We start from the raw sequence: 15509 nt of genomic DNA, 5'->3' as shown, positions 1-15509 counted from the left end.
CTTAAAGCGCTGGAGAATAATGGAATAAATTAAGCACTCACCTTGCACTTGAATTCAGCTAATAACTCAACTATCAATGAATAAATCTATTCACCCGTTTACTTCCCTACACTTAGTATTCAAACCAGCTGGGTCAGTTGCTGAATTGCACCAATTGGCTTGAAAAATCAGTGTACAGCGCTTAAAGCATGAAGTACTTAGTATCTGAATGGACCCAGGCTAGCTCGCCCCAGTGGCAGAGATGCAATCTGCTACTAGGCTGAGTCATCAGAACATCAGAACATGGCGACACTGTAGCGGATTTAGTAAAAGATGCGTAGAAGCAGGGATAAAAACAACCGATTCCTAAATAAGTAAAAATATGAACCGAAAAATTTAGTTTAAATTAAAAGGGCCCTAGTCCATTCAGTTGTAAATTAATTACCCCCCTTAACTATCCAATTCCCAAAGGAATAGATAAACGTAAAATCGGTACGATACCAAGACCACAAAGGTCTTCGACGGGAGGAGGCACTTGGAGTTTAGTTGCTGTCATAGTTCATCGAAGCTCGAAGAGACTGAAATACAGGTTGCACCACGTCGAACAAGTCAAAGAAGTTAATAGTCCACCAAGACAGAAATGAAATAGATCTGTTTTCTGGGGCAGGAAAAAACAACATTCAAGTAAAAAAAACTAGTTCAAGTGGAAAGATCCTTGCTCAGATTGACAAGAGGGAATGTATATTACAAAATCAGTTTTTAAAAATGACGTTATAAAATGCCGTTTAAATGCTAGGAGTAGGGAAGAACAGCAATAAAAGACAGGTAACATTTTCAATTTTCAAGTGAGCCACCTGAGGAATCAAGAATTTGTTTGAGGCTGTTTCCCCTTTCTTAAATTAGGAAAATAATAGATCAATCGAATTGCCAGTTTATTTGCAATAGACTCCTTATGCGTGATGACGCCTGACAAGCTGATTTCACTAACAAGCTTCGAATGGACCTCTTCAGCTTCAACGTGTTGTTTTCCCATTTCAAACCACGTGCTGTTCCCAAGGGAATTTTCCTTTTGTTATTTTCATAAGTTATGCATACATATGCACGTGCATAAGACGACATTTGAAAGAAAATGTTCCCTAGAGTAACATCACGTGGCCTGAAACCTACAAACTATTACATGTAAAACAGGTCCACTCGAAAATCAAACTTGTAAATTGTAGCTTGAGCTGAATCCCAAAGGAACAAGCTTATAAAGAAACCCACTTGCGAACAGTGTTACGTGTCCAGATGAAGTGAATAATGTTTTGCAAACGAGACTCAGCTTGGTGGTGAATTTCGAGCATATGACGTCATCATGAATAAGCCATATATTCTTGGGTTGCACGTCACGCAAGTAAAAACATAAATCGCTTACCATTCAAGAAATTGAGTCAAGAAATGGAAATGTTATAGAAGAGCAATAAGTAAATAACGGGTCCAAGTCTCAAGGCTGTGCGATATTCCGTACTTGAGTTATTCGGCAAAATATATTACTCAAATTTGTAGAGTTTAGTATGGAGGCGCCATGTTGGTGTACTGCCGAAGTACACCAACATAGCGACCGGAAACCTGTAGAAACATCTGGAATTTAGTTTGGCGGTCTTTAACACTTTCTGCTGTACAATGAGCTAGCAAACATTTGTATAGACACGTCTCCTAGTATATTGGCTGTTTAGCCCACAAAAACACGAGGGAAATCGATGTTTTTATGCAACTGGCATGTGTTTCGAAAGCCGTCAACATGTCACGCACTGTGAAAAACTCTGAAATTCAAACTGCTCTATCTTCGAAACGAAGCACGGTACCGAGCTGAAAACATGCAAACAGATATGTTTTCAAAACCTCTTGCAGCTGATCAAGATAAAAACTCAAAAGGCTCTTTAGTTTTGTATTTTATTTTTTGTGACGTCACGTGCAACCCAACAATTGTTTCAGCATGAATTGGCGATTTTCGTACTTTGACATTTTCTCCGGGGAGGTGCTTCTTCACTTGCAAAATAAGAAAGTGATTTTCCAGCTTTGAGAAAATTGAAGGAAAGAAAACACGAGTAATTAATTAGGTTTCAGCATTATGTTTTCGCTTCCCATCAAGCAAAGTCTTGAATATACTATTATTGGAGTACCTGAAAGCACAAACCGTGAAACGGCGGGAAAACTTAAGCAACGTCGAGAATCAACTTGAATGAAACTTAGCATCAAAGTTATTTCTCGCTCAGAAAACTCTTCTAAAGCATTTGAAAGACAATATTAAACTTTTTTGAAGTTGAAATAATTTTTGTTTCTTTTAAATTCAAAGCATCCAAGAAACGTTCAAGGAACGCTTTGAGGCCAAGTAAAAACATTTGCTATTAGTCGGAATTAAAACATTTACTGAAGCGTAAAATGCTCAGAGAGTCAATTAAGTTAAACTAAAAGCTAATTTACCTTAGCTTCGTACCTCCAAATTCCTCGAAGAACTCTCAATTTCCCTTTGGCGGTCGGGTGACCACGCGAAAAGTTGTTGTCGTGTTACTCCTTGCTAAAAAATTTGGTCTTGTTTTTCAACTTTTAACACGTTATTGAAGCCTTGCCGTTCTTGTCCATGGCTGGAAGGCTTGCTACTGATTTCAAAAACACCAAGAAATACAAATGAACTCATTTTGACTCAAACATGAACATAAAAGTGACAGCAACAACGCACTTGGCGAACGCTAACAAGTGTCAACATTTTCCTCGAGAATTTCTCACCGTAAAGCAATATAATTGTCTTCAATGGAACTCTTCTTCTTGCAGCACTTGCATCTTCCTTTCAGTTAGTTCTATATTGAATTATTTTTTTGGCGAAAAAGGAGGTTTCTTAACTTAATTCGGGGACAGAAAAACATGACTCACTCGCCCTCTTACTATGCAAAAGTGAGAAATTCTGTGAACTTGTGCACGGTGAAAAAGGCGCGAATTTTGCATCGGGTGCCAAATCATTCATTTCATTGGTTAAAAAAGAGAATGAGAATGAATGACAACTGTTATCCGTCAAAACCACGTGGAGTGAGGCAGTCAATTAGCAAGCATTGTTCCTTCGTTTTTCTTTTCCACAAGCTTTTATTTTGGAGTTTATGAATTTATAAATCAAACCGTCTACCGTAATTAATACAGTGGTTTCTTTAAAGTCGCTGTTCGAGCGTGGCTCGAGACATTTCGCCCTTATTAGAAGGATTGGTACTACAACGCTTTATCACGTATTAGCAATATTATGGTGCCACTATGGAGATAGGGTGACCCTTCTATAAGGGACACCCTCTTAGAAGGGTAACCCTTGCCTATTGTATTTTCCGGTTTGGTTTACATAAGAGGTAGGGTCACCCTAGGGGTATGGTCACCCTATCTGCTTGGTATGGTAACCCTCCTAGGAGGGCCAACTTTTTGCCATGTTAATGCTAAAATCTAAATTAAAATTTAAAAAAAAAAAATGATTACAATAAAATACAATTACTATAATACTATATTAATTCTAAAGCTGCTTTCCATGAATGCCGTGCTTTATACTAAAATATGTCTTTAATCAGATTTTTGAAAAGCCCAAGAGACTCTGCTTGTCTCGCTTTGAGGGGTAAGCTATTCCAGACAGTAGCACCTCTATAGCTGAAGCTGTTTCTATAATAATTTGTCCGTGGAAACGGAACATTAAGCTTTCTTTCAGAGTCTCTTAAACTATAAACAGATTCGCGGTTTGTAAATTTAGAACATAGATATTCCGGTGCTAGCCCCTGAAGACACTTATAGACCATTGTGGCCAGCGCAATTTGTTGCTGGCTAACTAGATTTTTCCAGCCTAAAATTTTGAATAGCTCGCTAGCATTTGCATCAAAATTAGAGAAGGTCAAAACTCTGGCTGCTCTATTTTGCAGTTTTTGTAATTTGTCATGTAACGTGATACCACAGTTTCCCCAGACGACATTGCAGTAGTCAAAGTGCGGTTGAAGTAAAGCGTGATAAATAGAGCGCAATGTCGTCTGAGGAACGAGATGCCTTATACGTTTGAGGGCTCCAATTCCAGAAGCTACTTTCTTTGTCAGTTTATCGACATGGCTACTCCAGTTAAGATTATTATCAATAAGCACGCCCAGGGATTTAGCAACAGAAACTTGAGTGATAGGAGCACCATTAATCTCGGGAATTGGAGGATTTGTGAGAGCATACAACCTCTGCCTTGATCCAATCAGCATAAATTCGGTTTTTGTCATGTTCAGGGTAAGTTTGTTTGCTATCAACCACTTTTTAACATTTTCTAGATCATGGTTAAGTCTTGATTCTATGTCGCCTGTATTGTCACCCGCATATGTTAGGTGGGTGTCATCTGCGTACATCCATGGCATACAATTCGTTAGACAGTTTGGCAGATCATTGATATATAGCAAAAACAACAATGGACCCAAAATAGTCCCTTGAGGGACGCCGCAACTTAGTGAGCAGGTTTTAGAAAGTGATCCATTAATAGAACACTTTTGAGTGCGGTTGTCCAAATAGGACTTAAACCAGTTGTAAGAAATGCCATGTATGCCGTAATTATTTAATTTAGATAAAAGGATCTCGTGATTAACCGTATCAAAAGCTTTTTTTAGGTCTAGGAAAACAACAGCGTTTATTTTTCCTCGGTCAATGTTGTAAGCCCAAGTATCCGTAGCCCCAAGTAAAGCCGTAACGGTGGAATGAATAGAGCGAAAACCAGATTGGCATTTACATATTACGTTATGCTTTGTTAGGTACGCATATAATTGGTTATAAACTATTCTTTCGAACACTTTGGCTATAACCGGGATAACGGAAATTGGGCGGTAATTGTTTAGGTCATCACGTTCCCCTTGTTTGAATAGTGGAGTGACCCGTGCACACTTCCAGTCGTCTGGGAACACACCTACATTTAATGACTGATTGAAAATATAGCACAGCGGTTTGCAAATAAGATCCGCGCATTCACGAATAAGTCGAGAAGAAATTTTGTCAAGGCCGACTGCCTTTGATTTTTTCAGTTTATTCAGCAGTGAAAATACTTCATTTGTGGAGGTTGGGCGGAACTGAAACTCCTTATCCGTGCTAGTGAGATAATTCAGATAGCTGTTGCCATCTGAAGAAGGAATATCACTAGCAAGTTTCGGGCCAATGGTAGCAAAATAACGATTAAATTCGTGCGCTATTTCTGCTGGAGCTGTTACTGATTGCTCATTTACATTCAGTTGTTTCACAGACGTTTCCACGAAATTTCGGGAAGACAGCTCATTGATGATCTGCCAGGTTTTGCGGGAATCACCCTTATGCTCGTTTGAGGTAGGGTCACTCTTCTAGAAGGGTAAACTTTTGTGAGATCGGATTACTGTCAGAAGGCCGCGAAAGTCTGTAATGACTTAGTGCGCGTGTAAGCCCGGGGAATATTTTTGCCGTTCTGTGCTGGCCAAATCGAACAGAGTTCGGAACAATCGGAGGAAAAAAATGGCGCCATTTCGCGAAAAGACCTAGATGATGATGATGAACCAATTGTCGACGAGAGCACGAGGGAAAGCCGCTCGACTCGGAAAGATGTGGAAAAATCACAAATCCTATAAAGTGGTCATGGACATCGGAAGCGGTGGAGATATTCCTGAAGTATATTACAGAATTCAAAACCAAGTGCCACTTTAACGGCGTGGACTTCGAGGCCGATCTATCCACAATGTAGGCGGAAATACGCCGATGCATGGTGGTGGATTTTCCCCAAGATTTTTGCCCTGAAATTGTTCAGGAGCCGGCAAAAGAACTTAAGGATATGAATATGAATTCTACCGAAAAGAGCTGGTTGTCTCCCTCGGCGACAAATTCAAAAATCGCGATAGCCTTAGGGACAAGACTTTGCATGTAAAGGGGGGCTATCTTTTGCCCCTTATACTAAACAGTCTGCATCCTGTTCAGGAATACTTGGTGTTTCATATGATACCATAATATTGCTAATACGTCACGGATAGAGCATTGCGGTAGTGCCGTTTCTTCCGATAATAAGAGCGCTGCTTGAAAGTGTTGAAACTAAATCAAAGAGAACAAAGAGTATTTCATCAGCTTTTACATGTATCAAGTTCGCAGGATGTGAAATAGGGGAAGTGCAGAACGTTTGATGCCGGTGACATCATCGTTCTTGAAAGTAGTCACTTAACACTCCAAATAGCAATTTTGCATTTTGTATTCAATAATCAGGCAATTATCATCCTTGTAGTAATATTCAGAAAGGGAAGGGAGAACATTGACCGACGCAATTTTGTTCCCCCATGTCGAACACAGCTATCATGCGTGATACGCAGTCTCGGAGCGATGGTGATCTACATGCGGTTACAATCCAAGCGTAACCAACGGTTCTCTATGGGGGCTGGGCAACACCACCTCATGATCTCTTGGCAACACGGAAGAAAGATCATCACTGGCTTTTTCAAAATTTCTTTATTCAAAATCTCTCTTGCTTGAACACAGCTTTTGCGCCAAAAAGTCATAATTTTAAGACAAGTTAACCATTTCTCGCCCAAGAGGGACACTGACAGATTTTACTCTGTCTAACGCCAGACAATTTTACTCGTCAGTGGTTAAGAAAACTGAAAACCGGGTGCTATGTTTGAACTGTAAAATGAGAAAGTGAGTCAGTTACTAGCTTTTTCAGTTCCTTAAAATTCAAGCAAAAATGTGAAAGAACGGGCCATGAAGACAGTCAAGGTATCAAAAAAATAACAGTTAATGTGAAAAACGCTGTGAGCTGGCTGTCTTCTCAGAAACGCTGACTCATTTCAAATTCAAAGCTTGAACCCTCTTCAAAAGAACTATAATTAACTCTAACCCAAGTATGGGGCCCCAGGGTAGGGGATTTAAGACGTTAGGATGACTCGTGAAAACGAGTTTAGGAAAATTGAAGTCTCGGTCATAAATATTCTTGCTCTTTGGCCATTCTTAAACATGAAACATGGAAACAGCGGTTACAAACATAATGATAAAGCTCATTTTACTTTGTATTCTGTGCCCTCTCGTTGAATAATAGTCCCTTCTTTTTTCTCTTTTCCCAGAATTGTTTGCACTTTAACGGAAAGGAACGATCTTATTTTTAGAAACTAAAAGCCTTTTGGTGTATTGAGTGCAACAAATACGGCCAAAACACACGATATGAAATTTTAGTAGAGTATTCTACGCATTGACGTAATCAAACACCAAGTTACGTTCAAAAGGATTGAGAGCGAATCGTTTTCTGGAGTAAAATTAATCCACTTGAGTTGGCTTTCTTGGTTCGCCTCTATTTCTGCGGCAACGTAATAATTCAAATTACGCAATCAAAGTTGGAGCGTGCGCAGATCAACCGGTTTGGGAGCGAGTTTCACACCAGACACATGATTTTCTGAAACTGTCGCTCTGATATCTTGTTGTAAATCGGTTTTTTATTTGTGTTTAATTCGAGTTTCTTTAAAATGAATAAGTTAAAGAGAAGCCTTAGTTTAAGAAGTTCAAAACGTCACATTCCAGAAAGTGTAAGGCCTCAAATCTGGGAAAACGACAGCTATAAAGTGCGCAATGGGGGTGTAAGTTTCCCAGTAAAGGTATGAATTTTTTTAAAATATATGAGATTCCTATACTTTTAAAGCTTGTATAACCCACATTGTTGGAGGTTTTATGACCAAAAGCCTTCACTAGTTCAGTGAAAGTCTTATTAATTAGAAAGTATTTGTTGATTTAGTATGTAGGATCGACAGAAGTGACTGAATCAAGAGGAACCCAAGTCTGTGCCGAGGCATTTCGTAAGATGAAAGAGGTAAGATCACCTGCGTTTTTTAAATTTCGAGCGCAAAGTTTGAAAGCTAAAACGAGATCTTACACTGCTGAAGCCCTTGGTGAAATAACCGTTTCCCTTCAGCGCCAATTCGCCGATCATTGCTGCAGGGGAGATGAGTAAGCCACTGTATTCGTTACGTTTCTTCGATGTGCATGTCTCACTCGCTCACACTTATTTTATTTATCTTAGGCTGGTGTGGCGAAGAAGAAACGAATGCAGCTTCTTGTAACGGCAGATTGTGTGCGAGTAGTGGATGAACAAACCAAGGTAGAACACGTTTATTTTTTCAACAGATATGTAAGCTTATAATAAGCTGATATATTCAAGAGTATTTCGGGTTGTGTATACATACCCAGCTTGCAATCGCGAAAATGTTGATTATAATATTGGCTGTCCACCCTTGCCGGCTTTCAGACTTTATATTAACTTAATTTCAACTCTTTTTCCTTTTGAAATCAATTCTGTGGTGTGTTCCAGCAATGGGTGATAAAACGTGGAATGATTAAATAACAAACCGGACCCAAACTTACAACCTGCCTCAGTACGGAGAAACTATTTGTCTACATAGTTAATCGTTTTGAAACTCAGTTTTACACATTTTAATATGATATTGGATTATTATCTGAAATTATCATGTCCTTTGGGAGGTAAAATATTTAAAGGCGCCGAATAGATGTTTTTGATTTTTTTCTCACTTTATTTTAAATGAAATCTTATTGAAAACCCGAAGGTACTCGTATAGACAAAACCCAATGTAGATTTCACATGTCTTGATTAATTTGTTTTTTGTAAACTTTCGTGCGCTGAGTTGGCTTGAGAAAAGAAAAATCAGAAATCTAAAAATAAGCATTTATACATTGGTCATCTTTTCTAGATCAAAACATTTTCGCGAAATGTTGAGGCTTAATAATGCCGAACAGCTGAATATATAAATATCATATACGAAATGTTTACAAATGAATAACTTGCATATGAATTGTACGACGAAGTTTAGCACAATTAGCTGGTTTGTAATCCTTTCAACGAGGAATCGATTAGATCTGTCGATGTGAATTATTTTTATTGCCTTACATACGGTTCTCTATCCATTGATCTTAAGTGATTTCTTTAAAACGAAGACATCAGTGCTACCATAACGTGGTAACTGACATTTAAGTGATTTCTTTTTTTTCTTTTTCTATCAGTACAGTAAAATGGTGTTGGAAATTTGTTGTATAACCGATTCACGTCGCTTAATAATGGGTTTTTTGTATACTATGTTGTTTATGTGACAAAATAAGAAAGGTATCTCCCCGACGGAGGCCTTCGTCCTAAATACTGGCTTAAGGCATTTTCCCATGTGAAAACTTTGTCGACAATTGAAGGGTCATTAACAACGAGGAAAGATTTGTACAACCACAGTGTTATGTTTGTTATTAAGCACTCTTATTTTACCGTATGTATAGTGGTGAGAGTTTTTCGAATTTTCTTGGCATAGAATGCAGGAAAAATGCACATGAGCTGATTTTAAACTGTCCATGTGCTATTTTATGCATCATTATGTCAGTGATCGAATAAATAGATAGTGGGACCCATCCAAGCACATCACTTTCTGTAGTTCTTTGTGTGTTTGCTATTAAATATTAAACACCTTGTGAGAGAATTGATTATCTTCCATGTATGAAGGATGCAGTTATCATAAATAATGTGGGAAAGGAATAAGCAGAAGTTTTTTCTTTGATTATATCTCAAAGAATTTTAATACTTCCTGCTGAATAGTTTGCTTTTGCCATTTCTCATTTGCGTTAATGATTATACAACCTCTGATTCTTGTTTCTCATTGTGATCCTAAAGGCTATTATTTTTTGTACATAACTCAATCCATAATCCAATCTGAAAAGGTGGTCTGTTGACATGTTTTCAAGATACATAGGACAGTGTGGATATTTGATTAACCTGAGGTCCCACTACCATCTAAAAGTTCATTCGTGGTTTGAAACTCCTTTTTCATGAAACTAACTCAATTTGTAATAAGTATTACTATCAGAAGAAAATATTAAATGGAATTTCAAATTCTTTATGCCTCGGTGCTTTCTTCAAGTTTTGTGAAAATGGATTCTGGTCTATTCTAGAGGAAAATGAATTCTGCTTCTCACTGTTGGAGATGTTATTGGTGCTCATTGATCTAAATTGAAAAGGTTACATGTATTCACAGGGTTTCAATAACTTCTGAAGTAAATGCCTGGTCTAATCAATGCAAGTGGCAGTTACTCTTGTCTTTTACAAGGGTTTGAGTGAAAATCAAGGCAGAGTATGCTGCAGTGTGAGGCAATTTCTGACAACCAGATGGCGGTATGCCACTGGTGACCGGCTTCTAATGAAACCCCTGTTGCAGTAATAGTATGAAGTATTGCAAAAGAAGTACTTGGGCAGGAAAGTCTGTCATTTTTTCTTGCAACTTGGGGTTTGTTTGTTTAAAAACTGAAAGAAAAATCAATCTTAAGGAAGCTAAGGATTTATTATGCCTGAGGGGACACTTCAAGTTCCGTTGTAAAATGATAATTTGTGATGATGGTTAATAGAAATCCTTTTTTTTTTTTTGAGAGGGGGGGGGGGAGGTTCTTTGTGTATGCCCTCTAAAATGTAATAAGTTCGAATGTGGCCCTAGCATTTTGTATCTAATATCATTAGTATTCTTTATATAATAATTAGATTCTAGAATGATCATTCTACAGCTGAGATACTGATTTAACACATGTAAAGGCATAGCTTGTGAAAGGGAGTTGAACACAAAGGAAGTTGTAAGATGCAATCTACATGTACAATGTATAAGATAAAAATTTGAGGAATATCTTTCTGAATGATTATTTGATGAATAAGAAAAATAACTTACTGTAAAACCAAGCTGTTGTTTTACTTGGTTAGGTGGGTTAACCCATTGAATCCCAGGGGTTCTCCATTGACAAGTAAAATCTGGCCAGTTCAGGCTGGTTTGGGTGTCCAAGGGTTAAAGACCAACTTATTTTGAGGGTGCTTGCGAATAAAGTGAGGAATGATCAATAATTCATTTTTTTATGGAGCCTTTGATATTCCAGATTGACTAGTACTGTGCTGGTCATAACCCAGGATATTAAACAGTATAGTACATCAGAATACTTGTAACAAGAGTCTGGCACCCATGAGTCATAATTGTTGAAAAATACATGGCTTCATACAGTTTTATTCTAATTGATAGTATTTTCATGTGGAAACTGTGGTTCAGGTGCTGTACTTAAGGGTAACTTAAAGATTAGGTTCCTCTTGTGATTATTGTAAAATTTCTTCACTTGACCAAAAGTACAAGTCACATGAGTGGGTAATGATCACCATAGAAGTGTATTTTGATATTGGCCTTAAAGGGTAAAAAAAAAAAATGAACAAAAATAATTTTAATGTGTTGTGTTTAAAGGAAACATGCCATTTACATATTTTTCGTTTTTACTCCTGGATACAGTACATGTACTGTATATCCACGAGTTTTGGTGAGAATCTGTATGCCAATTCTCACTCACTCGTAACCGGATCTTTGATCTAATTAGCCAATCAGGATGGATACTCGCAGCACAGCTTAGAAAGCTGTGACTTCCTGTTCGCTAGGTTGACATGTGCGCCGCCATTGCTGTTTGTGTCTTTTATACTTACGGTAAGTCTTTGAGCACCTTCCGCTGCATTTAGAAGCAAGAGACGGAAGAATTAGAGAAATGGCATTCTTCGAAAGGTGAAGCAAAAGATTCTGAACAAGTACACATTAGTCCAATTAATTGTGCACCACCTTTTACTCACCAACACGAAGACTTTAATACGTGTCGAAATGGAATTGACAAACACATTGTGAGAAGACAGTCTCTGTCGATCCACTAAGCTCACAGGGGATTAGCAAATTCAATTTGGAAGGTGACTTCCATTTGGAGGGTGACATAGAAGCTATCAAAGTATACCAATGTTTATCAAAGCTATCACGAAGTTTTGCAAGCTATGAGTCATCAAAGCCATATGAATCCAACTTGCAACATCAGTGACGTGACAACAGTGAGGCAACCAAGCAACCCATGCTTCCAGACACTAGTATTTGTGTGGTGGTGTATAGTAGTAATCCGTACCAATCTCCTGTGATAGAGCAAGGGCTGAGTCCGTTTGCAAATGTAAACATGCTCCCCGGGACAGAGCACCCTCCAGACTTCCTTACAAGAAAAGGTTGGGCTTGTTTCGTAAAGACATAGTAATTAGGTGACCGGTAGTAAGTTGGAATGGTATTTTGATGCAAGAGTCAATCACGATGCTGACGATGTTGTGATTGAATTTCCCGCCAATGAATTGCAGGAGATTTCTTTGTACCTTGGTAATCTTCATAACATGTGGCCGCTGGTTAACACGGTATACTACAACCCAAGTGTGAGGCACCGTGGGATAATTTACCATGGAAAATGGTATTTACCACAGTGTGTGTAACCGCACCTATTGTCATCAAGAGAAAAGCTATTGATATCAAGAGACATTGAATCAAACCCAGGCCCTGTTGCTCATGGAACAAGTACACATACAGTACTGAGAAATCCTTCTATGGCACTGTTGCAGACTTGATTAGCTCAGCAAGGATTGAAGGCACTAGAATGTACCTCAGATGGTTCATGCTTCTTTTCTTCTGTTGCCCACCAGCTATATAATAATCCTTCCTATCACATGAACATGCATTCTGCTGGAGTTGAATACACATGAAACAACCAGCAAAGATTAAATTTTATTGGACCCATTACCGAGCAATTTTGGGTGTGTTGTCACAGCAACATACATGATGTGATGCACTTATTGCGCAAGCAGTTTCAGATACATTAAAATATTTAATGTTACAATACATATAAATGAATCCATTGAGGGGTGGGCACCAGTAACTGTTATCAGTCCTGTAAGTGGACAACAGGGAACTACATGTACTGTTTCAGCAGTTCAGTTAGATTATTATAATGACAGTATTTCAGGTTATGAAATCAGCAGTGTTACCAATGTCAACAATTATTCAGAGTGTTACAATCGATTAATTAACCATGGCCAAAAATGATGTGAGTGTCATTAATTTTCCCCCATGCTGTTACACAAGTATCCAGCTGTTATATCACACTGACTAGTGCATAAAGGAAACTTCAGCCTGCCAATTTTAAACAATCGTGGTAACTTTCACATCCATGAGTAACGACAGTGGCACTTTGATCCATAAAATTTCCATTGTTTTGTTTTTCCTTTGGTTTAGTGAATTAGTTGTTCAAAAAGTTAAAGGAGTTGTAAAGAATCCAGTCAGGGTAATCATAGACAATGTTCACATGAAAAGAATTTGCTTGTTGATAATAGGGATCTCTGGATTGGCTGACGAGGCAACTACGAGGACAAGTTTTCTGTACTGAACGTGCACATAAGGTGTGGAGGCCAACATGTTTTTGAAGTGCACGTGGTTAGAACAGAAAACTCCTACTTGAAGTCGTCCTCATCCTCCGATTTAAAGGTCCCTATTATTTTCTTTGATAGACTTATTCCTTTTGAAAACGCTTCATTTTAAGTACTAAACCTTGTATTTGCTTTGTTTTAGTCACTGGTTATTGATCAGACCATTGAAAAAGTTTCATTCTGTACTCCTGATCCAAGCAACGACAGAGTGTTTTCCTATATTTGTCGAGAAGGAACCACAAGGCGATGGATGTGTCACTCCTTTATTGCCATGCGAGACACTGTGAGTCATTACAGTAACCTCTCATGTTTAGCTGTTTAAAGGGACACTAGCTGGTGCTCGAAAAAAACTGTGTGCAAAATAGATATATCTTATTCGATGGTTTAACATATAATACGCGCAGATATTTTGTGAGTTGCGTAGTATTTTCCTGAGCCCCGCAGCGGTGAGGAAAAATATGAGCAATGAGCAAAATGTCCGCGAGTATTATATATTAAACCATAGAATAAGAGATTTATTATTCCACCGCAAAAAGGTGTTATTTTCCTTCAATTTTATTTGGTAAGAGTGTTTCTAAAAAAAATGTATCATCTGTCCTTCAGGGCGCTTCGTATAAACGAAGTGACAAGTGACAAGCGATGACAAGCTAAATTCTCAGGCTTTGTATCGTGTTGAAAACAATTTCTTTCATTGAAAAACTCCCGTTCTGTCCGTATTTGCTCTGTTCTAAATCGGTCAAACTGGGACACTACAGTGTATGACCGTGAAATGGCATAATAGTGGAATAATAATAACACATTGGTTGTTCGCTGTCGGAAAAAAGTTGTCATTGTTCTGTTCTGTTCTATTGTTTGATTTTTTTTTCTTGGTCCTAAAAAGCGGTCAATTAAGTACATATGTACATAGTGAAAGTATGGGTTCTGGAGGTTAAAGTGATCTTTGTAAACTGTGTTCAAGGTAGACCTGTCTTTAATAACTGGCCTTAAGTCTTCAAGAGTCTATTATATTTTGTGCAGATGTTACAAAATGTTGCCTTGTTTCATGTTTACTCATTATGATTGTTAATATGTGAAGGTAACAGTAAATCTCACATTAATAGGACAGTCGGTTTGAAGGGCTTTTGGCACATAACCGAGCTTGACTTGCAAAGGGATAATTTACAAGTTGATTTTTGTTTTTTGCAAAGCTTTCAATGTAGGCCAATTTTAGACTGGAACATTGTGCTACAACCAGCAACTAGAAACAAAATGTTGACACAGCTCATTTGTACATGTACTGTACATGTACCTATTAATTAAGCTGTGTTTCTGATGCTCTTTGTTCTGACAGCTGTATGTGCTTTTCAATATCCTATCCTGACATACCTTACCTCCATTTCAATTTGAAACATTTGACATAAAAACCATTGCTCATGGGCTCAAAAGGGGTGTGCTTGATGTATAAGGGTAAAAGTACGATGGGAGAACGTAAAGTGTATTAATTTGTCTGAAACAGTGAGAAGTGCCTTGTCAGTTAAGGGTTTTGTTTGCCTTCCCAGGGTGAACGCCTAAGTCATGCAGTTGGTTGTGCATTTACTGCTTGTCTTCAGAGGAAACAGAAAGCTCAGGCCCTGCAACAGCAACACAAAGAGGTGGGAATTTTGTTCGGTTTAAATTATTAATTTTTGTTGGCCTGATGGTAAGAACGTTCAAGTAAATTATTTAGTCAAATGCTTGTATCATGGAGCCAACCAGAGAACCCTCAGTATTGGAAGTAGGCCTTGTCCCCATACACCCAAAACCACATGATTGGGTGCTGGAAAACTGGACCAAATAGTGTTTTTTTTTCTCTTAATAATTCTACTTACCAGTACCATTAAAATACAATGATAAAATGTTAGTTAATTAAGGCTTTCAGGGTTACAACAGTACTCACATTATTTTGTCTTATCATTTCACAACAGCAATCTTCTACAGGCGCTGTGACACCAAGTGCTGCAACTACCACACCACTAGTAAATGGAACCAGTGTGTCAAATCCATCACCACAACAACCTTCACTCGAAAAAACCACCACCCCTGCCCAGGCGCCCACCATCATATCTACCTCACTGTCAACAGGTACAACCACTTCCACACCAATATCAAGTACAGCGCCAGTAGCTGCAGATGAGAGACCATCAAGTGTGAGCACATCACAAGTGAAAAATGGTTCAGTAGTAGGGTTATCAACACAGCCATTGCCATCACC

At 38.3% G+C, this 15509-nt stretch overlaps 1 protein-coding gene across 1 annotated transcript in view; it reads left to right on the top strand.

Moving 5' to 3' along the window:
• The first annotated feature begins 7350 nt into the window (after positions 1–7350).
• Positions 7351–15509, top strand: part of LOC137985567 (protein numb homolog) — a 9852-nt gene continuing 1693 nt past the window's right edge. Inside the window, exons 1-6 of the mRNA XM_068833183.1 lie at positions 7351–7592; positions 7730–7804; positions 8015–8092; positions 13422–13562; positions 14818–14910; positions 15223–15509. The exon at positions 15223–15509 is cut by the window's right edge and continues 1693 nt beyond it. Coding sequence (XP_068689284.1) covers positions 7464–7592; positions 7730–7804; positions 8015–8092; positions 13422–13562; positions 14818–14910; positions 15223–15509 — 803 coding nt within the window. The 5' untranslated portion in view covers positions 7351–7463. The remainder of the gene's footprint in view (positions 7593–7729; positions 7805–8014; positions 8093–13421; positions 13563–14817; positions 14911–15222) is intronic.

Source organism: Montipora foliosa, chromosome 14 (genome assembly GCF_036669935.1).
Source record: "Montipora foliosa isolate CH-2021 chromosome 14, ASM3666993v2, whole genome shotgun sequence".
Lineage (NCBI taxonomy): Eukaryota > Metazoa > Cnidaria > Anthozoa > Scleractinia > Acroporidae > Montipora > Montipora foliosa.
Note: the sequence above shows the minus strand (reverse complement) of the source record. Positions and strands in the feature narration are given on the sequence as shown.